General features: G+C 33.2%; 1 protein-coding gene across 1 annotated transcript in view; it reads left to right on the top strand.

Moving 5' to 3' along the window:
- SCN7A (sodium voltage-gated channel alpha subunit 7) overlaps nucleotides 1-27102 on the top strand; it is a 77689-nt gene that overhangs the window by 35233 nt on the left and 15354 nt on the right. The window contains exons 11-18 of the mRNA XM_061201238.1: nucleotides 514-752; nucleotides 1808-1981; nucleotides 3459-3815; nucleotides 7166-7603; nucleotides 10090-10195; nucleotides 11744-11898; nucleotides 14244-14417; nucleotides 17684-17791. Of these exons, the coding sequence (XP_061057221.1) occupies nucleotides 514-752; nucleotides 1808-1981; nucleotides 3459-3815; nucleotides 7166-7603; nucleotides 10090-10195; nucleotides 11744-11898; nucleotides 14244-14417; nucleotides 17684-17791 (1751 nt within the window). The remainder of the gene's footprint in view (nucleotides 1-513; nucleotides 753-1807; nucleotides 1982-3458; nucleotides 3816-7165; nucleotides 7604-10089; nucleotides 10196-11743; nucleotides 11899-14243; nucleotides 14418-17683; nucleotides 17792-27102) is intronic.

The following is a 27102-nucleotide window of genomic DNA, read 5'->3' as shown; positions in this document are numbered from 1 at the left end:
ATAACTAGTAATCATAGACAATATGACATATAATCATATTATAATATAATATGATACTATAATATATACTATTATATATTACATACTATAATATATAATATTATTATATTATATAGTATTATTATATTAATACTATTATATATTACATACTATAATATAATCATAGACAATAGACAATATTGAAAGACATTATTTTGTAAAGCATGTAAATCTAAAATTATAAATATACTCTCAGTTATATTCCATATTTGTTTTTCTTGAGAGATACTCCTATGTTTTGATTCTAATACATAATTTGTCTCATTTTCATTTGTCTAACTCACAAGCATGAACAGAATAGAAGAAATTTACTTTACTCTGATTTTAATTAATACAAAATATTTCTATATGCTAATTCAAAATCAGAAGTCTAGTTTCAAACTTCCCTTTGCATGCAAAAGTCAAAAATTTCTACTAGTTAGAGCTTAAATAAACAATTAGCTAATGCATAACTTTTCTATTCTTTCATTTCAGAACTTAGAAAATCCAGGAAGAGATGCCCATTTTGTTGGTATAGATTTGCTAAAACTTTCTTGATCTGGAATTGTTCTCCCTGTTGGTTAAAGTTGAAAGAGTTTGTCCATATGATCATAATGGACCCATTTACCGATCTTTTCCTTACCATATGCATAATTCTAAACGTACATTTTTTGGCCTTAGAACACTACCCAATGAGTTTAGAAACCAACAACATTCTCAACATTGAAAACCAGGTAAGGCTCTCATTGTACATTATTTTCTTTTGCAACTTCAACTTTTCTTTAGTCATCATTATCCCCGTTATTTTATTTTATAACTCCAAAATGTTGCAAATGCATTATATGAGTATTAGATGAAGTACTGTGTTCATGCTTTCTCACCTCACCTCCCCCAGCCCTGCTTTGTAAATATTCTTATCATTGAATAGATTTATAGCTAGAGTCCATTTAAATTTAATACTTCTAGCTAACTGCATGGCAGTCAGGTTAAGTAGAAATTATTTATTTCCTCTCCCTTCTCAAATATCCCCTCTTTTGGTATGGTAACCCCTAGATCAAGGTAGGGCAGAGGTGAAATAACAGACACAAGTGCTTCACTGACACCTGAATTTTGAATTCTGTTACAACTGCACCTAATCTTAGACTGGAGCTTATCCTTTTGGCAAGGTATTTTTGAGATTCACCCATCTTTTTTTTCCACATACAACACAAAAGACAAAGATTTCTATGAGTGTAAAAACAAGTCACATTCAAGCAAATATATATTGTTTAATTTCGTTTGCTTTTATTGTGGTTTAGTTGCTTGATACTAATACAAACAGCCAACTGCTACCAATTTTGAACTATACATTTACTTGATACCAAAACAGTAATTTAGTTATTTCTGCCAGTGTAGTTTTCAAAGGACAATTTCCATAGGTTTGCTTTTTTTCTGGATCATATATACTTTTGAAAAATTTCTTTTACAGTTTTAAAAATTAAGTATCTTAATATGTACTCTTTATCCCAAAAGGAACTATTCAAAATGAAAAGATTTTCACTCTCAAATATTCTTTTGTTTTCTTCTAGGATGACTTTTATTAAAGTAATTGAAGATTACACAATGTTTGACGTTAGATTGTCAAACAAAACCTATGAGCCTGTACGTGTAATACAGACTCTGAAACTAATCAGATCTTGACAGAGGAAATATGAAGAAGGTGGCAGTGAAAATTTACAGTTTCTGCGTGTGAGGGTTCTGATAGAGCTACTGGAATCATATTCTCATCTCTATGTTTTGTTTTATTTAGGTGTTTATTGGAATTTTCACAGCAGAAATGATTTTTAAAATAATTGCCATGCATCCATATGGGTATTTCCAAGTAGGCTGGAACATTTATGATAGCCTAATTGTGTTCCATGGTTTAGTAGAACTTTATGTAACACATTTTCATGGACTGGCTGTTTTTCGATCATTCAGGGTGGTAAGTAGAATCCAAGACCTAAATTTTATTTTATAAAAATTCATCTCAGTTTCCTCAGACATGAAGTGGGAAGAATAGTAATACCTATCCTTTTGGTATATTGGAGGTAGTAAATGAATTAATTCATATGTAACAAGCTTAGAAAGTAACCCAGAAAAGAGTAAGTAGTCTCCAATGCTGTTGTTTGGCCCAGGCATTAAAGGAAATATGCCATATATACAGCAAATTTGAGATACAGTTTTAGAAAGCAGAGTCAGGAATACTGGGTCAGTTTTGAGAAGCAGGATAATAAAGAGTCCCAGGAGCTGAATGTAAGCCAGTGTGTAACTAAAGAATCAGGTGAGTATTTCTAAATGTAGGGTAGGAAACTTTGTAAAAGAAGAATGGTCAGGCCAATAAAATGTTATTAGAAAATTATCAAGTCAGAATCACTATATGCCTGCAATGTAGGTGGTGGTAAAAGCATCAGAAAACTAGGCAAAGAAATAATGTTATTAGAATGATATTTATAGAAATGTTGGGCATTTGATAAATAATATATTGTCTCATTCTTGGTAACAAGTTGAAGGAATGTAGCAGATATCAAGAACAATTAAGTAGATTTGATCTTATCCAAATAATTCTTCAGAATCCTATCTTAAATCTTTACCCATAGGCTTGTCTAATGAGTAAGAGAAAAATATAAAAGCTGTATTTTTCAAATTTATGGATGAAACAAGACTGGGAAATACAGACAATGTGATAAAAGGTAGTATCAAAATATCTGAAAGACTAGTAACGGACTGAATCTAAGATGATTAAGTTTTACATGGATAAATGTTAAGTCCTACCCCTGAGTCCAGAAAGCCAACTATATACCAGAAAAAGTTGAGGAAGGTATAGCACATATAAAAATAATATATGGATTTTAGATGACCCAAATATTAAGGTGATTTTGTGCCATATAAATAAAAATTTATTAATCTGGTGAAAAGAAGTGAAATATTCAGACTAAACCTAGAATGTTATGTTTGGTCTTCCATGTTATTTTTAAAGGTAAATACACAATAGAACTGTCAATGGAATTCAATGGAAACTGAAGACTTTTCCAGCATCATCTATATGTCAAAATGTGGGAAAATATTCAATACATTGTGAAAAACAAAACAAAGAATGGATACTTGCTTTTCCAGATATTAAAACATAAAACTAGAATAATTATAATAGTGTAATATTGAATGGGAATTGACAGATCAATAGAAGAAAATATACATGGATTTACAGTAAAAAACTATAGAATATGTAAGATGTATTAAGAATTGTACATAAACTGAATTTTCAGCTTAGTATTAATAATGCTCAAAACTGAATATTACATTAAAGACTACATATGTATATGTGTATAATGCTGATAAAAATTTTTAATGTACATCGTAATGAATAGTGACCAGATTTTTTGTTGTTTTTTTCTTATTCTGATTTTACACTGCTCTATCAGTTACGTATTTTCAAATTGGGGAGATATTGGCCAACTTTCAAGATTTTGATGCTGACTCTTGGTAACTCCATGATGGCCCTGAAAGACTTGGTCCTGCTGTTGTTCACATTCATATTCTTTTCTGCTGTGCTTGGCCTGAAGCTGTTTGGTTCAAATTACAAAATATACGTCTGCAACATAGATGAAGACTGTCAACTTCCACGCTGGCACATGCATGATTTCCTCCACTCCTTCCTGAATGTATTCCGGATTCTCTGTGGAGAGTGGATAGAGACTTTATGGGATTGCTTTAAGGTAGCAGGCCAGTTCAGTTGTATTCCTTTTTACATGATGGTGATTTTAGTTGGAAACTTATTGGTAAGTAATCCATGCTTTAAAATTTTCCTTGAAAAACTGATGTATTGTAGTCTGGCATTTTCACAATGTGGACTTATGGAAGCCAGTGGTCTATAACTGTGCTGTCTGATATGGTGGCCTCTAGCCACACGTGGCCATTGATCAGTTAAAATATGAGTGGTCCACTTTGAGATGTGTCATAAGTGTAAAATACCCACTGAATTTGAAGTCTTACCTCCCAAAAAAGAAGGTAAATTATTTCATTAATAATTTTTATATCGAATGCATTTTAGTTATATTTTTGATACATTTAGTTGAATAAAATATATTAGTAAAATTAATTTCACCTGTTTTTGTTTACACTTTTAGTGTACCTACTGGAAAATTGCATATGTGATATGCATCATATCTCCATTGGATAGCCCTGGTTATAACCTGCTACCGAAAGTAGCTTTGGCTTTATGGGAGATAGTTATTAATGAATACTCTCAGATCCCATCCCAGACCTGTGGAATCAGAATCTATATTTTAACAATATCCCCAAGTGATCTGTAGGCACATTAAATTTTAAGAAGCACTTCAATGTAGCACTGGTTGTCAAATTTGACTGCACATTGGAATTACCTGGGGAACTAATAAAAATAAACTAATGTCTTGGATTCATTCCCAGAGATTCTGATTTTATTGGTATGTGGACACAGCCTGGTCATCACGATTTTTTTTTTTTAATCCTCATTTGATTAAATTGTGCAGCAAAGTTGGAAAACCACTGATCTATAAAACTGTTCTGCATTCACTAAAAGGAAATGCTTTCACTTTTAAATTTCCAGTAATTGGAGTGATATTACCTTTTACTTCTTCTAAGAAAAAAATGGCTTATGAGACAAAATTGTTCTTACAGGAAAAAAATGAGACTCAATATTTACTTTTTATTCCTAAGTCATAGAGGTCAAGTACATCTCCCAAAAGGTGGGGAAAAAAATCACAGGTTAGACTCCATTGTATCAGCACATTTCCTCATTGCTTCTGTTTACCCTGGGCATACTCCTGTCATATGCACACATTGGCATTATGTTTAATTGTTCATGTACTTGTCTATCTTCCTTATTAAACTGTAAGCTCCATGAAGGAAGGGATCATGAGTCCTCCTATTAATCTTTTAAGAGACTAGGCTATTTTTAATTCAGAGCGCACTTAAACAAAGCAGTAGCATTTTACAGTGTTATAAAGTTCTTTCTTTATATCACAGTTCCAGAGCATTTTGAACTTAATTTTCAGCCTTTTAACGCTCTTATTGTATATGTAAATATGCATATATATATATATATATACATATATATATATATGGGGGGAAGTGTGTGTGTCTAAGATATAAGAAATCTTACATTGTAAGCTCTTAAATATACAGTTGCTGTAGCATAATTTTTCCTTCTCCAAATCCTGGCATAAAAATCTATTCTTTCATTCATTCCATAATTAATTAATTTTTCAACAAATATTTTTTTATCATGTACTTTGAGACTAGCATTGTGCTGGTTGTCTATTTAAGAGAAAACATGGTTTCTACTCATATGACGCTTATAGTCATGAAATTCTTACTAAACACCCTTTTCATTTTTCTCACCGTGGACAATACTTAACCAAACAAAGGAAAAAGAAACAACCAACTACCTTAAATTATACTTGGTCTTTCCCTTTGTCCTTTGAGAATGATAGAGATGCTAATAGTCTAGTTCCTACAAGGGCCATGGAGCCCCTGCCCAGATTATCTGTAAATAAGCCTTAATATCAAAATGGGACACTAGTGGGAGAACAATCAAACTATTCTGGGGGTATTGGCATTCAATTACTGTCTTTTCAGGGTTTTTTTTTTCCATTGAGATTCTATCATTGTAGGTTATAGAAAATATATGTTAGTTGTTCAGATGATCTTACCTGCAAGAAATTTCCAATGCTGAGCCATCTTATACCCTCCGTTTTATTGCTACACCAAAACTATGGTTACAATTAAGATGATTCATTTGATGACTTTATTATCTGCAAAAATATTTTGATTTTTCCATGAGTGAGTCTCATTTGAGCTTTCTCTATTCCTAAGTGTTAAAAAGATCTGGGTATTGAGAAGTAAAAGTAATTCATTAGAAATGAACACGATTTGGTGGGTACTTCATGATATTTTAGGTGTATATGTGCATGAGAAACAGTAATTATCAGAGTGCTTGAGAATTCACCTCTTCACATAGATCCAAAATTCTGAAAGATATTTTAACAAATGAATGCTGCAGATCTTCATATACTTAGCTATTTTATTTTATGTACACATAAATTGTCAGTATAAGTATTTTTAAGAGTAGATCTTAATATATGAAGAAATCAGAAATACAAGCAGGAGAATGTTATGTAAGTTAAATACATATTATTACACATAATGTATAACATTTGAACCTTTCCCTTTAAAAATAATATGTAAAGCATAAAGTAAATTAAATCTTCAAAAGCTCAAATATCTGAAGAGAGGAGAGAAAACTGCCAGAATAGAAAAAATGCTCAAATTACTACTTTAAGTCTAAGAGAATAATCAATATAAATCTCCAACACTAGAATCTAAAATTATAATCTATACCCTACAACAACAAACAAAATAAAAATCTGATTCTCTGGAAAATGTACATGCCTTTACATGTACATGTATTTCTCAGTGATAGTAAAGATCGAAATACACACTATCCTCGAATTCAAAATAACTTGCAAATATTAGGAATGATTCTTCCATCACTCATCTCTTTCTTATTTAACCAAATTTATTATCACAGAGAATCAATTAACCTACCCAATCCCTGTGCTTGCACGTCACAGGGAAAGTTAGATGTGGGCTTCAGAACCAGGGATAGCTCTCTCCCCATGAGATTCCTCATGGGTTTGCAGAACCCATGAAGATGTCATTACACATCTTCCTGGGCTAGGGCTAAAGTGAAGTCAGCCACCTGGAGTAGCAATTCATTTTCTCACCTTGGGAGAGTTAGCCTGGCTTAGTGAAAAAAACAAACTTTGGAATAAGACAGACTTATGTTCAACCTGTGTGATCTTTGATACTTAGCATCTGTAAGCTTTGTGGTTTTCATCTGTAAAAGAGAAAGAAATGATATTTCATAGAATATTGTGAACTTGAGATGAGTTCTGGCTGTACAAACCACTAACACAGCACCTGGCCCACTGTAGATGAACAAAAACTGAATAGCCTAAATAGCATTGTAGTGTGTATGCTGTTTTCAAATCTCAGGTCAGCTTTTTTAAAAGATTATTTTGTTGTTGTTGTTTGAAAGGAAACAAAAAAATGAGATGCATTTAACCTCATTTACTTCCTCATTCAGATACTTTACCTGTTTCTGGCATTGGTCAGCTCATTTAGTTCATACAAGGCTACAACAACTGAAGAGAATGATGAAGCAAAAAATCTCCAGCGTGCAATGGCAAGGATTAAAAAAGGAATAAATTATGTGCTTTCTAAAATATTATGCAAAAACCAAAATGTTCTAGAGGAAACAATGGACAATGTAAGTGATATATATGTTAAAGAGAATATTTCTGACCATACTCTCTCTGAATTGAGCAACACCCAAGATTTCCTCAAGGATAAGGAAAAAAGCAGTGGCACAGAGAAAAACACGATGACCGAAAATGGGAGTCAGTCACTTATCCCCAGTCCCAGTGTCTCAGAAACTGTACCAATTGCATCAGAAGAATCTGATATAGAAAATCTGGACAATAAGGAGATTCAGAGCAAGTCAGGTGATGGAAGCAGCAAAGAGGTAAGTTGTTTTAATATCATGATTTCTTATAGTTGATTGATGGCATTGTTGATAAGGAAGTGAAGCAGTGCTGAAGTTCCAGAGTTAGATTACCCATTCGATTCAATGCTTCCTGATTTTCTGCTGCTGATCAAGTTTCTTAAACTTTCTAAGCTTCAGTTTCCTCGTCTGTAAATGAGGATAAACTTGTATCTATTTCTTAGAGGAGATAGAAAGATTAAGAAAAATAATTCAATAGTGCATAGAATAATGCCCATATATAGTTAACACTTAGTAAACATCAGATAATATAATTATAATAGTCTGTCCGTTAATGAGCAAGCAGCATGGGGTGATGAAAAGCATATTGAAGAAACCTACATTTTTTAAATCTATGTGTATTATTAGAGAAATCACCAAACTGTCCTGGGCTTTATCATGTTTAAAATATAAGATGGGACTAGAAGAATGCTAAGTTACTTTCTTGCTTGCTAAAATTTTAAGATTCTTGTCAGTTCATTTCTGCAACATATAATAACGTATATAATTGAGTTGGACTAAAAGAACAAAGGAAAAAACCACCAGTTTGAATTGTGACATTTTGCAACTTTATAAACACGGGGTGGTGGGGGAGAAGGGTCATATTCAAAGAAGGGCAGATACTGCTATTCACTTAGCTTTTAAAATGTATACCCTGCGGGATACAGTCTTACTGTATTCATTTGCAAGCAGCATAATGTGTTAGTAGGAGCTATCATTTAATACAAAGCTACATCTATAGAGATCTCATCTGCACTGTGAGCCACTTGCATTGGACTTCACTAGAGAATCGTTTTAGTTCATTCACTGGCATGGAGAAGGGCAGAGAATATCTTTTTCCAGGTCCCCAAAGTCTCTGACACCATCTTATCTCCCAGACCTCTTCTGGCTTGGCAGCTGCTCTCTGCAATAACTTATCAAATTGGCCTTCTGAAAGGAATTAAGTTTCAATTATTCAAAGTCCTTCTAGTTTCTAGTGCAGGCATCTTTGTTTCCGAGAATCATTTTCACTCCTTATTACACCCCATATTCTCAGGTTCATTTTCCTTTAATTAATACCATTATTAGAAAATGAAAAGTATTCTTCTCCAGCACACTTCTATATCTTCACTTAAATATTTATGAATATTTATAGAGTGCTAGCTGATTTTATTTAAATTGTAACAACACTATAAGGCATGTACTACCATCCATTTCTCAGTAAAATTACTATTTATCACAGCACATCATGTGGAAATGGGAAACTTCTTGCCAATCTCATTAGAAAGTTGGAGATACGAAAATACATAGGAAAGATGGAAATTAATATAACTGTAAATGTTGAAGTTTCAGAAGTTGTCATTTGAGCTGCATAATTATTTGGTCTTTTTGATTGGTTAACTACTCAAAGAAGATGTATTCATTTATGTATTTCATTATATATTTATAACACTTTCTAGATTATGTAGCCCAAGAGTACTTAGGATGTTGATCTACCAAAAGCCAAAGATGAAATATAAAAATTACATGTGATCTGATAATTCAGAGGTTCATACTCTTCTTTCTTTGGTATTTAAACTTTCATATTTTATTACAAATATATAACTATATAAATTTCATAAAAATAACAAAATTTAAATCAGATTTTGAAACTTGTTTTTTTCATAATGTAGCAATATATATTGGCCATTAAATAATCTTTTACTAAAATGATTTATAATTTTGAATCTTGATTTATTTATAAATTTAGAATAATAAGTACTCACACAGTTTTGGGAAAATGTCATCAAATAATTTATGTGCAAGGGTTTTAAAAACTCTAATAAAGCATTTAAATATAAAATGTATAATTTTCAATTATTGAATGCTCAAACATTATATAATATTAATTTATTTATTGTCTACTCACAAATCAGTGTGTTGCTATACCCTTATTTTATCAATAATAAAGAGAATACAAAGGGAAATGAAATAAGTTTTCAAAAGATTTGCTTATTTAAGAGTACTATCCTGCTGGATATTTTATTTTTTTATTTGAGTACCATGATGTCTTACAATTGACTGTATATGGTTTAAAGCAAACAAAACTTCTAATTTTATTTCCTTGACACTTACTGTGCAAAAGACAAAGAGGTAGAACAAAATATTTATAATTTTCTTTTTTATATACTCTACCTAGATCTTTCCTTTCAGAAATTTGAGATAGCCTGCACATCTTTTAGGAGATCAGTGTTATTAACTATATGTTAATTTTAATCTAAAAATTATTTTATCTTAAATTAATTTTTTAAATATTTTTTTTAAACTTCAAGTCCCAGAGATATGTATGCATTTTAATATCAATTATGAAATTGGCCTGAAGTCTTTTATGCCTGACAGTAGTCTTTCTGTACATAATTTTTCTTTTTTCTGAAAATAAAATAGACTTTAACTACAGTGAGTAAATGAAACTTTAATCACAGCTTTCTTGGTGGGATTTTACTTTTCAGAAGGTAAAGCAATCTAGCCCATCTGAATGCAGTACGGTTGATATTGCTATCTCTGAAGAAGAAGAAATGGTCTATGAACGTGGAAAGCCAAAGCGTCTTAAAAACGGTAAGAAAAAAATTAATTCCTTTGAAAATTGTACTGAAATTAGACTAAATTTCTCTTAACCTAAGTAATACTATTGAATACACTTTTAATTTTAAAGAGTTTATTAATTTGACTAAGGAATACACACACATGAACATGTTTGTGTGCATGCACATGTGCACATGCCCATATGAATCCTGATAGAAACTTATAATGAATATCAAAGAAAAAGTCAGTATTTGGAAAAGAGAGAAAGGGCCTACTTCCTAGGGAGTCTAATGAAGTAGTTAAGAGTGTTGGTTCTGAAATCAGACAGCCTGAGTTCATGTGCCAGCCCACCATTTACTAGCTTTTACTTACCCTCTCTCTGGCTCATTTCCTAACATGTGAAACGAGAATAATAATAAGACTTCATGGGATTATTAAAAAGATTAAATTAGTGTACGTGTGTGTGTGTTTATAACTCATGGAATGGGGTCAATATTTAAAATACTCATAGGAAAACAAATCACGTAATGGTCATGTATTTATATATTCCACATGAATATTAAGAAATGTACAGGGCTTCTGTCAGTTGACTGACTCACTAGATATGTAGCATGCACCCCTCAATGACTTATAATTCAAATTAGTTTCCTAACAAGATTAACAAATAACTGTAGGTTCTGAACATTTGAAATCACTGGAAATCATCAAAATGGTAATTTCTAAATGTTCAAATTCCTATATTCAAAAATAAGAATCCGCTCTCGGTAGCTTGAGTTATAGCACTTGTATCATACAAGACCAGGGAGGAAATATTTTCTATATTTTTCTGACCAAAGATGTATAAATTGACTCTAGGTAAAATTCTATAAAATTCTAAAATGTGTTGACTTTAAACTCCACCCACCTCCATTCTTCATTCTCTTACCTGTTAATCATACCCTTCTCAAGCCTCACGTTTTCCTTATGCTAACTCTCTTGACGAGAAGGTAGAATTCAACCTCATACACCAATAACCCACCCACAAATTACTCCATAATCCAAGCTTAGCTCCTTAAATAGTCTCAAGCAAAATTTCCATTCCCATGCCACCTAAGAGCTGGGATCAATTTAATTTATTTAACTGATATTATACCTCTTACTATGTCATAAATATTTGTATATTTAAATAGAAATGCTTGTTATGCCATGTGAGTCTTCAGAGAATGACTTTTCAGGCATTATACAAAAATGTAGTAATCAGAAGATGGTGTGTGTGTGTCTTGTGTGTATGTGTGTGTGTGTTTTGTAGGAGTGGAGGTGAGTTCTATTCTCAGACTCTACCCAGCAGGGGAAGAGGATGTTCTACGTCATCTCTTCCTTTCACAATTTATTTCCTCCTACTGTTACCAAACTCACAAGTTAAGTTTTTCTTTTTTTCCTCAGTGATTGCAGTGGTCACTACAATAGAGGTAAAAATCAAATATTTATGTCAGAAATCACCTATATTAGACTCTGTAAATAAATACTTGCTAAAACATTTGGAATGTTTACTTTTTCATGAGTTTTCTAGATTTCTGTTCTTAATAGTTTCATTCTTGACAGGTTATGGACGAAGATCTTCATCTGCTCAAATCAGCAGAGACTCCAAGAAAGGAAAAATGTGGCAGAACATAAGGAAAACTTGCTGCAAAATAGTAGAAAACAGTTGTTTTAAGTGTTTCATTGGCCTTGTCACTCTGCTCAGCACAGGTGCTCTGGTAAGTGAGAGTTCATATGTTTATGGAAAAAAAATGCATCATGAGTCTACATTCATGAAGTCACCATGCCAAATCATTTTTCCCCAGAATACTTATTATAGCACCAAATTTCATATTCTAGGATTTTAGTTTTGGAAGACATACATTACAGTTTCTTAGAGAGTCTGTATATGCCTCATTCAATATTAAATAAATAATATAATTTCAAAATATATGAATGATAGCAGGAAAAAAGAATGTTAATAAATACCCAATTTTTCTTATTTTAATAAAGTTTAATAAAATGCACATATTGTGCTAGTACTTTGTTACCTGTTCCATTGGAAAGAGAAATATTGCATTTACTTTTTAAAATAATTAATTAATTAATTAATTAATTTTTGGCTGCGTTGGGTCTTCGTTGCTGCACGCGGGCTTTCCCTCTAGTTGAGGCAAGCAGGGGCTACTCTTCATTGCAGAGCGCGGGCTTCTCATTGCGGTGGCTTCTCTTTGTTGCGGGCTCTAGGCGCATGGGCTCAGGAGTTGTGTCTCGAGGGCTCTAGAGCACAGGCTCAGTAGTTGTGACGGACGGGCTTAGTCGCTCCGCGGCATGTGGGATCTTTCTGGACCAGGGCCCGAACCCGTGTCCCCTGCATCGGCAGGCGGATTCTTAACCACTGTGCCACCAGGGAAGTCCCTGCACATACTTTTAAGAACCTCTGAACTACAAATATATTTACCCATTGACCCAAGAAGCTTAATTCAGGAAAATGATCTTAAAATCTTCACACGTATTAAATGCATTTACAAGGCTATGCACTGAAGAATTTTTTGTAATAGCAAAAGATTGAAAAACAAAAAGAAACCATATTAGGTGACTGTTTAAATATGCTATGGTACAGTCATCCAATGGGATACTGTGCAGTTACCTAGAAAATACAAGAGCTGTCTGCATGCTGATATTGCAATTCCCCAGGATATGGTAATAAGTGAAAAAAAGAAAGAATAAAGTGCACAGCATGCTACATTTTATGTAAGAAAGGGAGAAAAATAGAATGTATATTGATATTTGCTTGTGTTTGATTGAAGAAGATCAAAGAATGATACACAAGAAATAGTTAATCGTGAGATGCACAAAACAGAGAAGATGGAGTCATGGTTGGGAACCAGACTTTGTACTGCAAATATTTTTAAAGTAAACTTTATACTGACATTTAGCACACATACTGAAAAGCATGCAAATCATAAGTGTATAGCATAAAAGATTTTCACCAAGTGAATGTACCTATGTAACCATCACCTGGCTTGAGAAATAGAATGCTCCCAGGGCTCCAGAACCATACTCTGACCCCTAACAGTTATTTCTTCATTCCATGTGGATAGCCAGTATGTGGACTTCAACTGCCACAGATTGGTTTTGCCTATTTTTTAATGTTTTAATTGAAATAGAGGCTTCTGTATATCTTTTTATATTATTTCACATTATATACCTATTCAGTAAGTAAATACATGTAATGAATAAAGTCCTTTAAAATAACTTTGGATGATATTTATAATCTGCTTTTATAAACACTTTTACTCCATAATTCGTTCGAGTCGGCAATTCTCTTATTTTATATTTACTTTTATTTAACAATAGGTTTTTAAGAATCACACCATTCTTTACCGAAGATTATTTTCATCCTTGTTTAACCTTTGACCTCAAATGCACTTTGAAACAAGTCTGCCTGAGGTTATTGATACTTTATTGCCTTTTTTTCAGTGCTAAAAAAATGCTATGAAATTGCTTTGAATGACATTATCAGAATTTGCTTCCTTCACGGTAAAATTGAGGTTGATCTATTAAAACTGAGAAACTTTGGAAAAACAATATAGTTTTATTTCATATTCATGTGTTTCCAATGGTTTATCTGACAAGCTTTGTGACTTTTTCATGTAATAGCAGCATGGATTTCTGAAAACACAGGTTTGGGGGGTTTTGTTTCTTTGTTTGTTTATCTCTGCTCCTTTATTCTCAATAGCATATATCTATGAGATGGCTATGTGGAATTAGAGACAAGAACCAGGTCAGATGTGACTGAAGATTCCACCTCTTACGTTTGATTAACTGATTTGAGAGAGGCTTTTCAGATCACTAATTAGAACACAATTTGGAGGTTCTGGAATCAATGAACGATGTCTGCTACAGGCATGGGATCAGAAAATGGATGTGGATTGTGTGAATAAATCCAAACCAAGTGAACAAGCCCTTGAGACTACAACCTATGACAATGCTCACCATCTAGAGATGGGATTTCATTCCCCTCTATGCCAAAAGAGCTTGTAGAAATTACATGTACACTAATCCTTAAATTTTTTACCCACAGGCTTTTGAAGATATATATATTGATCAGAGGAAGACTATTAAAATCTTATTAGAATATGCTGACATGATCTTCACTTACATCTTTATTCTGGAAATGCTTCTAAAGTGGGTGGCATATGGTTTTAAAGCCTATTTCACTAATGGCTGGTACCAACTAGACTTCATGGTTGTTATTGTACGTATTTTAAAGAAAAAATTTAAAGGTTATTTGATTTACTCTTCCTTCTTTACTCTGACTTACTCTTCCATTTACTTATATCTTTCTTTTCCCTCTCTCTATACATTTTCAGTCACCAACATCCCATATTTCTTCATATGTAATGCTTCACATCCATCCTTTTCTTTTCATTCTAAAATTTTAACAGTTCATTACTTAACTCCTGGATTCTTCTAATCATTGCCTATAAACCTGCTGCTAATTAGAATAGGCTTATTGCAGAATATCTTGAAAATATCAGCATTCTAAAATATTTAGATTGGCTCTACCTTTAAATCATACATTTAAAATTAGACTACTTATCATTACCTTCACCAGTACCACACTGATCCAAGCTACCAGAACTGCCCATTTGTATCACTGCAGTAGATTCCAAGCTGAGATCCTTGCTTCCACCACTGCACACCTTTGTTCTCCTCTCCACAAGCAACCACATATGTTGTACTGTTGTAAAATGAAACTCAATTCAAGTCACTTTTCTTGAAATCCTCCAATAAACACCCCTCACACATAGTAAAAGCTACAGTCTTTGCAATCAAAGGCCTACAAGTGTCTACATGATCCAGTCTTATTTCCTGCTACTCTCCCTTTCTCCCATCCTGGTCTATATACTGCTCCACCAGCACCGGAATTCTTGAAGTTCAAAAACCATGCCAAAATTACTTCTATCTTAGTGCCTTTGCACTTATTCTTCCTTCCACCTGAAACTTTTGCTGGCTCACCTCATTTATGTCTGCTGAAAAGAAACTGTTGAAGTTAGGTCTTTCTGCACTACCATATTTAAAACTGCAACCACTACAATACTCCTTTGTGCTTTCTCTGCTTTCTTCATTTCCTATTAATATTATATTGGGTTGGCCAAAAAGTTCCTTTGGTTTTTAAGTAAAAATAAAAGACACATTTTTCATTTTCACCTAGAACTTTATTGAACAACATATTCACCCTTCTGTTCCACTACTTTCTGCCATTTTTCAGGCAACTTCATAATTCCATCTTCCCAAAACTTTTTATCTTTTTGAGCAAAGAACTGTTCTAGGTGCCTTTTACAGTCTTCCAGGGAATTGAAATATTTTCCATTAAGAGAATTTTGTAAAGACCAAAATAAATGGAAATCCAAAGGTGCAATGTCTGGTGAATATAGCGGGTGAGTCAGAACTTCCCAGCCAAACCATAATAGTTTTTGTCTGGTCATCAAAGAAACATGTGGTCTTGCATTAAACTCATGGAAGATTATGCGTTTTTTGTTGACTAATTCCGGATGCTTTTCGTTGAGTGCTGCTTTCAGTTGGTCTAATTGGGAGGAGTACTTGTTGGAATTAATCGTTTGGTTTCCCAGAAGGAGCTCATAAGAGAGGACTGTCTTTCCAATCCCACCATATACACAACATCACCTTCTTTGGATGAAGACTGGCCTTTGGTGTGGTTGGTGGTGGTTCATTTCGCTTGCCCCACCATCTCCTCCATTCCACATTATTGTACAGTAGCCACTTTTCATCGCCCGTCACAAATTTTTTTAAAAACAGAACATCTTCATTACACTTAAGTAGAGAATCGTATGCAGAAATACGGTCAAGAAGGTTTTTTTCGCTTAACTTATGTGGAACCCAAACACCAAAGTGATTCACATAACCAAGCTGGTGCAAATGATTTTCAACGTTTGATTTGGATATTTTGAGTATGCCAGCTATCTCCCACATGGTATAACGGTGATTGTTCTCAATTAATGTCTCAATTTGATCACTGTCAACTTCAACTGGTCTACCCAACCATGGAGCATCATCCAGCAAGAAATCTCCAGCACAAAACTTCGTAAACCACTTTTGACACGTTTGACCAGTCACAGCACCTTCTTCAAAAACTACTAAATCTTTTTTTGCATTTCAGTTGCGCTTTTACCTTTCTTGAAATAATAAAGCATAATATGCTGAAAATGTTGCTTTTTTTCTTCCATCTTCAATATTAAAATGGTTACACAAAAATTCACCAATTTTGATAAGTTTTTTTAAAATGCACACAGATATGACAGCTGTCACAATACAATCTAACAAAATTGTTTCAAATGAAGTTAAAGACAACTAAGTGCTACTAGAGCCATCTTACAGAAAAAAACCAAACAAACCTTTTAGCCAGCCCAATATAATTTACTCATTGATTTTGCTTACTGAAAGATAAGCTCCATTAAGGCAAAATATTTTCTCAGTTTGGTTCTCTCCTTATCCTATATGCCTAGAACAATTCATGTCACATATTAGGTGCTCAATAATTTTTGTCGAATGCACAAATGTCTCCCTATTCTATAAACAATGATTGAAGCTTCTCAGTCTTTAAATAATGACTTCCAATATCTGACCTTTGTCTTCTAAATTAATTCTTGCAATTAACCTTCTACTTCAACCAAACCATACTACACCTGCAACCCACCTTCCTGTTTCCTGGTTATTGTTCTTTTGAGTCCACATCCCTCCATGCTTATATAAATGATACCCTTACTTCAAAGTCCACTTCAAGATAATCTCTTTAGAGTAGGGTAAAAGAGAGTAATTTTTTTCATTTATATTGCCTTGAAAATACAGAAAATATGAAGATACAACAAAAGTTAATCATAACTATGCCACCTTGCTCAATCTCCGTTAATTTTTTAAAATTTGAATCATATTTATACATATATGTTTAGTTTAAAAAATCACCTTAGAATCTTGCTATATTTTTTGGTAATTAGTACTTGGTCTTAACAGTATTCATTTCCTTCTTTATGCCTCTTCTCTGAAATCCTATATTTTATATCATCTTAACCATCTTCATATTTAGATTCATATGTAAATATATTCCAAATTTTGTTTTAATGAATACATTGTGTACTATCACTATATTGCAAATAATCATGTAACTGATTCTTAATTTAATTTAAAAATAAAAAATGGATATAAATATTAAGCCTTGACCATAAAGAATCTCAAGTATACAAACTTTTGTTTATCTCAATAGCATATATTCCTGTTACCAGAAAATAGTTTTGTTTTATCTTTCTTTAAGTGATTTTAACACAGAATGATTTTCTTATATCTTTCTGTAGGTCATCATTAAGATACATTGAAATGTATATTAAAATTTTTCATAAATTTCTTAGTAGGCTTTGTGTATCTTTTCCATAATAAAAGATTTTTTACACATTGTTTTGATTAAAGTTAAAATTAAATTCTATTCACTTTTTTTGATATACCCAGGTGTTTTGTATTAGCTTAATAGGCAAATCTCGGGAAGAACTAAAACCGCTTATTTCCATTAAATTCCTTCGAGCACTCAGAGTTCTATCTCAATTTGAAAGAATGAAGGTAAGACAAAAGTTTCTAATCTATAGGTTTTTATTTAGGATTAATAAAGCTCCATAAATTAACAATCATTGTTGTCTTCACATTTGTATCTTTAACAATATTAATACAAAAGTCTTACATATTACTAATTAAAAATATAGAAGAAAGGTTTATTAGTTATGCTTATTAACATTTTGGGCCTTTATTGCTCATAAGATATGAAAAGTAATAAAGATAAGCAAAAAATCTAACAGTTGAGAGAGAAAAAAGTAATACCATTCTAACCCACTGATACATAGAAGTATTAATGAAATTATGTCCATGTTAAAAATATAACTGATAGAAAATGAAATGTTGATCAGTTAGCTAACTTATTTAAATTATAAGGACATTATACACACTTATTAATTTACCAAATGAAATAACAGTTTGAGTTTTAAAATAAATTCACTTTTAAGTCACACGTCACAAATTATGAATTCTTGCCAGTCTTCTCTCTCTCACTCCCATGTTAAAGCTTCTTCTGAACAATGTAAGGGAAACTAATAGGTTGCACCATATAAAATGGCCAATGTTCAATCTTTGGGCCTATAATGGAAGTCCAATGTGACTCAACCTAGAAGAAAAAACAGAGTCTATGACCACCACAAGTAGTATAATTATGTAGCTATACAGTGATCAATTATATGCAGAAATGGGAGAGTCGTATTTTACCTTTTATTTTGTAATCATACATTTATATTTCCTTGCATTTGTCATTTACATGGATTATTTAACATTAGCCTGCCTATTTGACTAATACAATGGAATATCACATATTCAATGTAGGTGGAAACAATAAGAAATTTATTTATGTTTAAGCTGTATTGTTTTTATAGTTGATACATTGTATGTTACATTTAAACTGCCATTCATTAAGAAACTCAATACTTAAATTCTTTCCACTTGGTTAAAAAATAGATATTTATTTTTATTTCAAAATTTGAGTAATTATTATAAATCCAAACAGAAATATAAGTAATTTTTAAAATGTATTTTACCAAAAACATACTGCCAAAATTTTAATAGTACCATCTTTATGTGATTCAATATAATATGATTATGTGATACACAGTTGTGTGTATATATGTGTATATGTTTTAAGTATGTTAATTATATTTTAATATATATGCAAATGCATGATTGACAATATTTTTATAATTAATACGAATCTGTGACTGGTCAACCTATTCTCCAAATACATTTGATGTGCTGGTGTTGGGAAAGAAACATTTGATCATGTAGCAAATACAGAAAAATTCCAGTTATCATACACCTAAGAAACACAAATTTTGAATATTAATTGTAATTTACATTATGACTTACGAAACACTTTATTAACAACATTATGGAAGTCCACAGGTGGTGATATTCCCCAGTGCTTTTAAACCAAAATAAGGAGGAAAATAAGCTGAAAAGGAGAAAATGATTGAAAAGATCTGTAAGATTCAGGAATGACAATACAGCCAAATTTCTAGCATAAATTCAGTTTAGTGATAAGATAATTTCATAGTATATTCTCGGGTTATAAACTACACATGGCCTATTAAAACATAGGGGCTGTGGGTAAGGGAAATGGAGAAATGTTGATCAAAGGGTCCAAACTTTCATTTATATGATGAATAAGTTCTGGGGATCTAGTGTACAGTATGGTGACTACAGTTAGTAATACTGCACTGTATACTCGAAATTTTCTAAGAGAGTAGATCTTAAATGTTTCTCACCACATACCCAAAAAGATAATTATGTGAAGTGATGGATGTGTTAATTAGCTTGATTGTGGGAATCATTTCACAATTTATACATATATCAGGACATCACCTTGTACATCTTAAATTTACACAATTTTTGTAAATTATACCTAAATAAAGCAAAACACATGTACAGATATACACTAACACACAAAAATTAGATAATGAATGTAACTAGACTACTTTTCCTTATTTTAAAAAACATTCTGGCATAATATCAGGGTTTCTTTTTCCTAATAAATTTAGATACAAAGAGGAAAAAAAAGTGTCAAAATCAGCAAATTTTCTGCCCTTGATTCACAGAAAAGTAGGAAGCGATTTGCTAGGGAAGCTGCCTCTGTCAGAAATCAAGTGCTGTGCTATTTGATGCCATTCATTAATTAGAACAGCAATGAGACAGTAGCCATGGACAATTCGAGGTCAGGTAAATAATTATGTTTAGGTCAAGGTCAGATTCAGATCTTAATCTTCATCTCATCCTCTGGAAGTTCTGTAGCTGAATTAACTGAGTATATAAGGAAGCTAAGTGATTACAAAATTAATGTTTTATGTATTTAATAAGCTTCAGGTCTTCAGGTGCTCTGACTATTTAAATGTTTGTTTCAACCATATCTATTGCTTTTATTCTTACATTTGTGTGTATTTTCTAATAGAAATAGCATTTTTTTCGTCAGAAGCATCAGTGGGCCTTTCAAAATATCTAAAGGTCAACAAAGGATCTGTGACTTAGTTTTAGAAATAAAACTAAATGTAATTAAAAGCATAATTAAAAATCAAAATATTAATTCAAGGACAGAAATCTAAGGAATATAAGAAAGAAAGTATAGGCAAAAGGCTACGTATCCAGTAATGGCTGAGGGAAGGAAAGGTTAGAATGGTAGAAAAGAGAAGGGTCCCTCAGGGAAAAAAAGAGAGAGAGAGAGAAAGAAGTGAGGTTGGGGAAAAGGAGTCAAAGTATAAATGATAAAGGAAAGATAAAGAGGTAGCAAAGATTGAAAATATTTTATTGGGTATAGCCACTGGTTTACATTCACCATAAGAGCTTTAGTGGAGTGATAAGAATAAAATTCTGAATGTATCAATAATATTTAAAGAATGAAGGGAACTGAGGAAATGGAGACAGTGATCATAGATTATTGCTATTATTTAATTTTAGGTGGTAGATTCATTTCCCAAACTTCCCACTCTGGAGTAGTTTTTCTCCTTCTGACTTACATCACTCTGTATGACAGACTCTAGGTCCATCCAGCTCACTACAAATAACTCAATTTTGTTTCTTTTTATGACTGAGTAATATTCCATTGTATATATGTGCCACATCTTCTTTATCCATTCATCTGTCGATGGACACTTAGGTTGCTTCCATGTCCTGGCTGTTGTAAATAATGCTGCAATGAACATTGTGGTACATGACTCTTTTTTGAATTGTGGTTTTCTCGGGGTATATGCCCAGTAGTGGGATTGCTGGGTCCTATGGTAGTTCTATTTTTAGTTTTTTAAGGAACCTCCATACTGTTCTCCATAGTGGCTGTATCAATTTACATTCCCACCAATAATGCAAGAGGTTGCCCTTTTCTCCACACCCTCTCCAGCCTTTATTGTTTGTAGATTTTTGATGATGGCCATTCTGATTGGTGTGAGGTGATACCTCATTGTAGTTTTGATTTGCATTTCTCTCATGATTAGTGATGTTGAGCATCCTTTCATGTGTTTGTTGGCAATCTGTGGATCTTCTTTGCAGAAATGTCTATTTAGATCTTCTGTCCATTTTTGGATTGGGTTGTTTGTTTTTTTGATATTGAGCTGCATGAGCTGCTTGTATATTTTGGAGATTAATCCTTTGTCAGTTGCTTCGTTTGCAAATATTTTCTCCCATTCTGAGGGTTGCTTTTTTGTCTTGTTTATGGTTTCCTTTGCTGTGCAAAAACTTTTGTTTCATTAGGTCCCATTTGTTTATTTTTGTTTTTATTTCCATTTCTCTAGGAGGTGGGTCAAAAAGGATCTTGCTGTGATTTATGTCATAGAGTGTTCTGCCTATGTTTTCCTCTAAGAGTTTTAGTGTCCGGCCTTACATTTAGGTCTTTAATCCATTTTGAGTTTATTTTTGTGTATGGTGTTAGGGAGTGTTCTAATTTCATTATTTTACATGTAGCTATCCAGTTTTCTCAGCACCACTTATTGAAGAGCCTGTCTTTTCTCCATCGTATATTCTTGACTCCTTTATCAAAGATAAGGTGACCCTATGTACGTGGGTTTATCTCTGGGCTTTCTACCCTGTTCCATTGATCTATATTTCTGTTTTTGAGTCAGTACAATACTTTCTTGATTACAGTAGCTTTATAGTATAGTCTGAAGTCAGGGAGCCTGATTCCTCCAGCTCCATTTTTCTTTCTCAAGATTGCTTTGGCTATTCGGGGTCTTTTGTGTTTCCATACAAATTGTGAAGTTTTTTGTTATCGTTCTGTGAAAAATGCCAGTGGTAGTTTGATAGTGTTTGCATTGAATCTGTAGATTGCTTTGGGTAGTATAGTCATTTTCACAATGTTGATTCTTCCAATTCAAGAACATGGTATGTCTCTCCATCTGTTTGTACCATCTTTAATTTCTTTCATTGGCGTCTATAGTTTTCTGCATACAGGTCTTTTGTCTCCTTAAGTAGGTTTATTCCTAGGTATTTTATCTTTTTGTTGCAATGGTATATGGGAGTGTTTCCTTAATTTCTCTTTCAGATTTTTCATCATTAGTGTATAGGAATGCAAGAGATTTCTGTGCATTAATTTGGTATCCTGCTACTTTACCAAATTCATTGATTAGCTCTAGTAGTTTTCTGGTAGCATCTTTAGGATTCTCTATGTATAGTATCTTGTCATCTGCAAACAGTGACAGCTTTACTTCTTCTTTTCCGATTTGGATTCCTTTTACTTCTTTTCCTTCTCTGATTGCTGTGGCTAAAACTTCCAAAACTACGTTGAATAATAGTGGTGGGAGTGGGCAACATTGTCTTGTTCCTGAACTTAGAGGAAATGGTTCCAGTTTTTCACCATTGTGAACAGTGTTTGCTGTGGGTTGGTCATATAATGGCCTTTATTATGTTGAGGTAAGTTCCCTCTATGCCTGCTTTCTGGAGGGTTTTCATCGTAAATGGGTGTGGAATTTTGTCAAAAATTTTTTCTGCATCCATTGAGATTATCATATGGTTTTTCTCCTTCAATTTGTTAATATGGTGTATCACATTGATTGATTTGCATATATTGAAGAATCCTTACATTCTTGGGATAAACCCCACTGGATCATGGTGTATGATCCTTTTACTGTGCTGTTGGATTCTGTTTGCTGGTATTTTGTTGAGGATTTTTGCATCTATATTCATCAGTGATACTGGCCTATAGTTTTCTTTTTTTGTGACCTCTTTGTCTGGTTTTGGTATCAGGGTGATGGTGGGCTTGTAGAATGAGTTTGGGAGTGTTCCTCCCTCTGCTGTATTTTGGAATAGTTTCAGAAGGATAGGTGTTAGCTCTTCTCTAAATGTTTGATAGAAGTTGCTTGTGAAACCATCTGGTCCTGGGCTTTGGTTATTGGAAGATTTTTAATCACAGTTTCAATTTCAGTGCTTGTGATTGGTCTGTTTATATTTTCTATTTCTTCCTGGTTGAGTCTTGGAAGGTTGTGCTTTTCAAAGAATTTGTCCATTTCTTCCAGGTGGTTCATTTTATTGACATATAGTTGCTTGTAGTAATCTCTCATGATCCTTTGTATTTCTGTTGTTCCTTGTCCTTTTTCATTTCTAATTCTGTTGATTTGAGTCTTTTCCCTTTTTTCTTGATGAGTCTGGCTAATGGTTTACCAATTTTGTTTATCTTCTCAAAGAACCAGTTTTTAGTTTTGTTTTTTTTTTTTTTTTTTTTTTTTTTTTATTTTATTTTATTTTATTTTTATTTTTTTTATATTTTATTTTATTTTATTTTTTTTTATTTTTTTTTTAAACATCTTTATTGAAGTATAATTGCTTTACAATGGTGTGCTAGCTTCTGCTTTACAACAAAGTGAATCAGTTACACATATACATATGTTGCCATATCTCTTCCCTCTTGCATCTCCCTCCCTCCCACCCTCCCTATCCCACCCCTCTAGGTGGTCACAAAGCACCGAGCTGATCTCCCTGTGCTATGCGGCTGCTTCCCACTAGTTATCTATTTTACATTTGGTATTGTATATATGTCCATGACACTCTCTCACCCTGTCACATCTCACCCCTCCCCCTCCCCATATCCTCAAGTCCATTCTCTAGTAGGTCTGTGTCTTTATTCCCATCTTGCCACTAGGTTCTTCATGACCTCTTTTTTTTTTTTTTTTTTTTCCCTTAGATTCCATATATATGTGTTAGCATACTGTATATGTTTTTCTCTTTCTGACTTACTTCACTCTGTATGACAGACTCTAACTCCATCCACCTCATTACAAACACCTCCATTTCATTTCTTTTTATGGCTGAGTAATATTCCATTGTATATATGTGCCACATCTTCTTTATCCATTCATCCGATGATGGACACCTAGGTTGCTTCCATGTCCTGGCTATTGTAAACAGAGCTGCAATGAATATTTTGGTACATGACTCTTTCTCAATTATGGTTTTCTCAGGGTATATGCCCAGTAGTGGGATTGCTGGGTCATATGGTAGTTCTATTTTTAGTTTTTTAAGGAACCTCCATACTGTTCTCCATAGTGGCTGTATCAATTTACATTCCCACCAACAGTGCAAGAGTGTTCCCTTTTCTCCACACCCTCTCCAGCATTTATTGTTTCTAGATTTTTTGATGATGGCCATTCTGACTGGTGTGAGATGATACCTCATTGTAGTTTTGATTTGCATTTCTCTAATGATTAATGATGTTGAGCATTCTTTCATGTGTCTGTTGGCAATCTGTATCTCTTCTTTGGAGAAATGTCTATTTAGGTCTTCTGCCCATTTTTGGATTGGGTTGTTTGTTTTTTTGTTATTGAGCTGCATGAGCTGCTTGTAAATCTTGGAGATTAATCCTTTGTCCGTTGCTTCATTTGCAAATATTTTCTCCCATTCTGAGGGTTGTCTTTTGGTCTTGTTTATGGTTTCCTTTGCTGTGCAAAAGCTTTTAAGTTTCATTAGGTCCCATTTGTTTATTTGTGTTTTTATTTCCATTTCTCTAGGACCTGGGTCAAAAAGGATCTTGCTGTGACTTATGTCATACAGTGTTCTGCCTATGTTTTCCTCTAAGAGTTTGATAGTGTCTGGCCTTACACTTAGGTCTTTAATCCATTTTGAGTTTATTTTTGTGTATGGTGTTAGGGAGTGTTCTAATTTCATACTTTTACATGTACCTGTCCAATTTTCCCAGCACCACTTATTGAAGAGGCTGTCTTTTCTCCACTGTATATGCTTGCCTCCTTTATCAAAGATAAGGTGACCATATGTGCGTGGGCTTATCTCTGGGCTTTCTATCCTGTTCCATTGATCTATATTTCTGTTTTTGTGCCAGTACCAAACTGTCTTGATTACTGTAGCTTTGTAATATAGTCTGAAGTCAGGGAGCCTGATTCCTCCAGCTCCATTTTTCGTTCTCAAGATTGCTTTGGCTATTCGGGGTCTTTTGTGTTTCCATACAAATTGTGAAATTTTTTGTTCTAGTTCTGTGAAAAATGCCAGTGGTAGTTTGATAGGGATTGCATTGAATCTGTAGATTGCTTTGGGTAGCAGAGTCATTTTCACAATGTTTATTCTTCCAATCCAAGAACATGGTATATCTCTCCATCTATTTGTATCATCTTTAATTTCTTTCATCAGTGTCCTATAATTTTCTGCATACAGGTCTTTTGTCTCCTTAGGTAGGTTTATTCCTAGGTATTTTATTCTTTTTGTTGCAATGGTAAACGGGAGTGTTTTCTTAATTTCACTTTCAGATTTTTCATCATTAGTATACAGGAATGCAAGAGATTTCTGTGCATTAATTTTGTATCCTGCTACTTTACCAAATTCATTGATTAGCTCTAGTAGTTTTCTGGTAGCATCTTTAGGATTCTCTATGTATAGTATCATGTCATCTGCAAACAGTGACAGCTTTACTTCTTCTTTTCCGATTTGGATTCCTTTTATTTCTTTTTCGTCTCTGATTGCTGTGGCTAACACTTCCAAAACTATGTTGAATAATAGTGGTGAGAGTGGGCAACCTTGTCTTGTTCCTGATCTTAGTGGAAATGGTTTCAGTTTTTCACCATTGAGGACAATGTTGGCTGTGGGTTTGTCATATACGGCCTTTATTATGTTGAGGAAAGTTCCCTCTATGCCTACTTTCTGCAGGACTTTTATCATAAATGGGTGTTGAATTTTGTCGAAAGCTTTCTCTGCATCTATTGAGATGATCATATGGTTTTTCTCCTTCAATTTGTTAATATGATGTATCACGTTGATTGATTTGCGTATATTGAAGAATCCTTGCATTCCTGGAATAAACCCCACTTGATCATGGTGTATGATCCTTTTAATGTGCTGTTGGATTCTGTTTGCTAGTATTTTGTTGAGGATTTTTGCATCTATGTTCATCAGTGATATTGGCCTGTAGTTTTCTTTCTTTGTGACATCTTTGCCTGGTTTTGGTATCAGGGTGATGGTGGCCTCATAGAATGAGTTGGGGAGTGTTCCTCCCTCTGCAATATTTTGGAAGAGTTTGAGAAGGATAGGTGTTAGCTCTTCTCTAAATGTTTGATAGAATTCGCCTGTGAAGCCATCTGGTCCTGGGCTTTTGTGTGTTGGAAGATTTTTAATCACAGTTTCAATTTCAGTGCTTGTGATTGGTCTGTTCATATTTTCTATTTCTTCCTGGTTCAGTCTCGGCAGGTTGTGCATTTCTAAGAATCTGTCCATTTCTTCCAGGTTGTCCATTTTATTAGCATAGAGTTGCTTGTAGTAATCTCTTATGATCGTTTGTATTTCTGCAGTGTCAGTGGTTACTTCTCCTTTTTCATTTCTAATTCTATTAATTTGAGTCTTCTCCTTTTTTCTCTTGATGAGTCTGGCTAATGGTTTATCAATTTTGTTTATCTTCTCAAAGAACCAGCTTTTAGTTTCATTGATTTTTGCTATTGTTTCTTTCATTTCTTTTTCATTTATTTCTGATCTGATCTTTATGATTTCTTTCCTTCTGCTAGCTTTGGGGTTTTTTTGTTCTTCTTTCTCTAATTGCTTTAGGTGCAAGGTTAGGTTGTTTATTCGAGATGTTTCCTGTTTCTTGATGTAGGCTTGTATTGCTATAAACTTCCCTCTTAGAACTGCTTTTGCTGCATCCCATAGGTTTTGGGTCGTCGTGTCTCCATTGTCATTTGTTTCTAGGTATTTTTTGATTTCCCCTTTGATTTCTTCAGTGATCACTTCGTTATTAAGTAGTGTATTGTGTAGCCTCCATGTGTTTGTATTTTTTACAGATCTTTTCCTGTAATTGATATCTAATCTCATAGCGTTGTGGTCGGAAAAGATACTTGATACGATTTCAATTTTTTTAAATTTACCAA

Source organism: Eubalaena glacialis, chromosome 1 (genome assembly GCF_028564815.1).
Source record: "Eubalaena glacialis isolate mEubGla1 chromosome 1, mEubGla1.1.hap2.+ XY, whole genome shotgun sequence".
Classification (NCBI taxonomy): domain Eukaryota; kingdom Metazoa; phylum Chordata; class Mammalia; order Artiodactyla; family Balaenidae; genus Eubalaena; species Eubalaena glacialis.
This window is presented reverse-complemented; position numbering and strand designations above follow the sequence as displayed.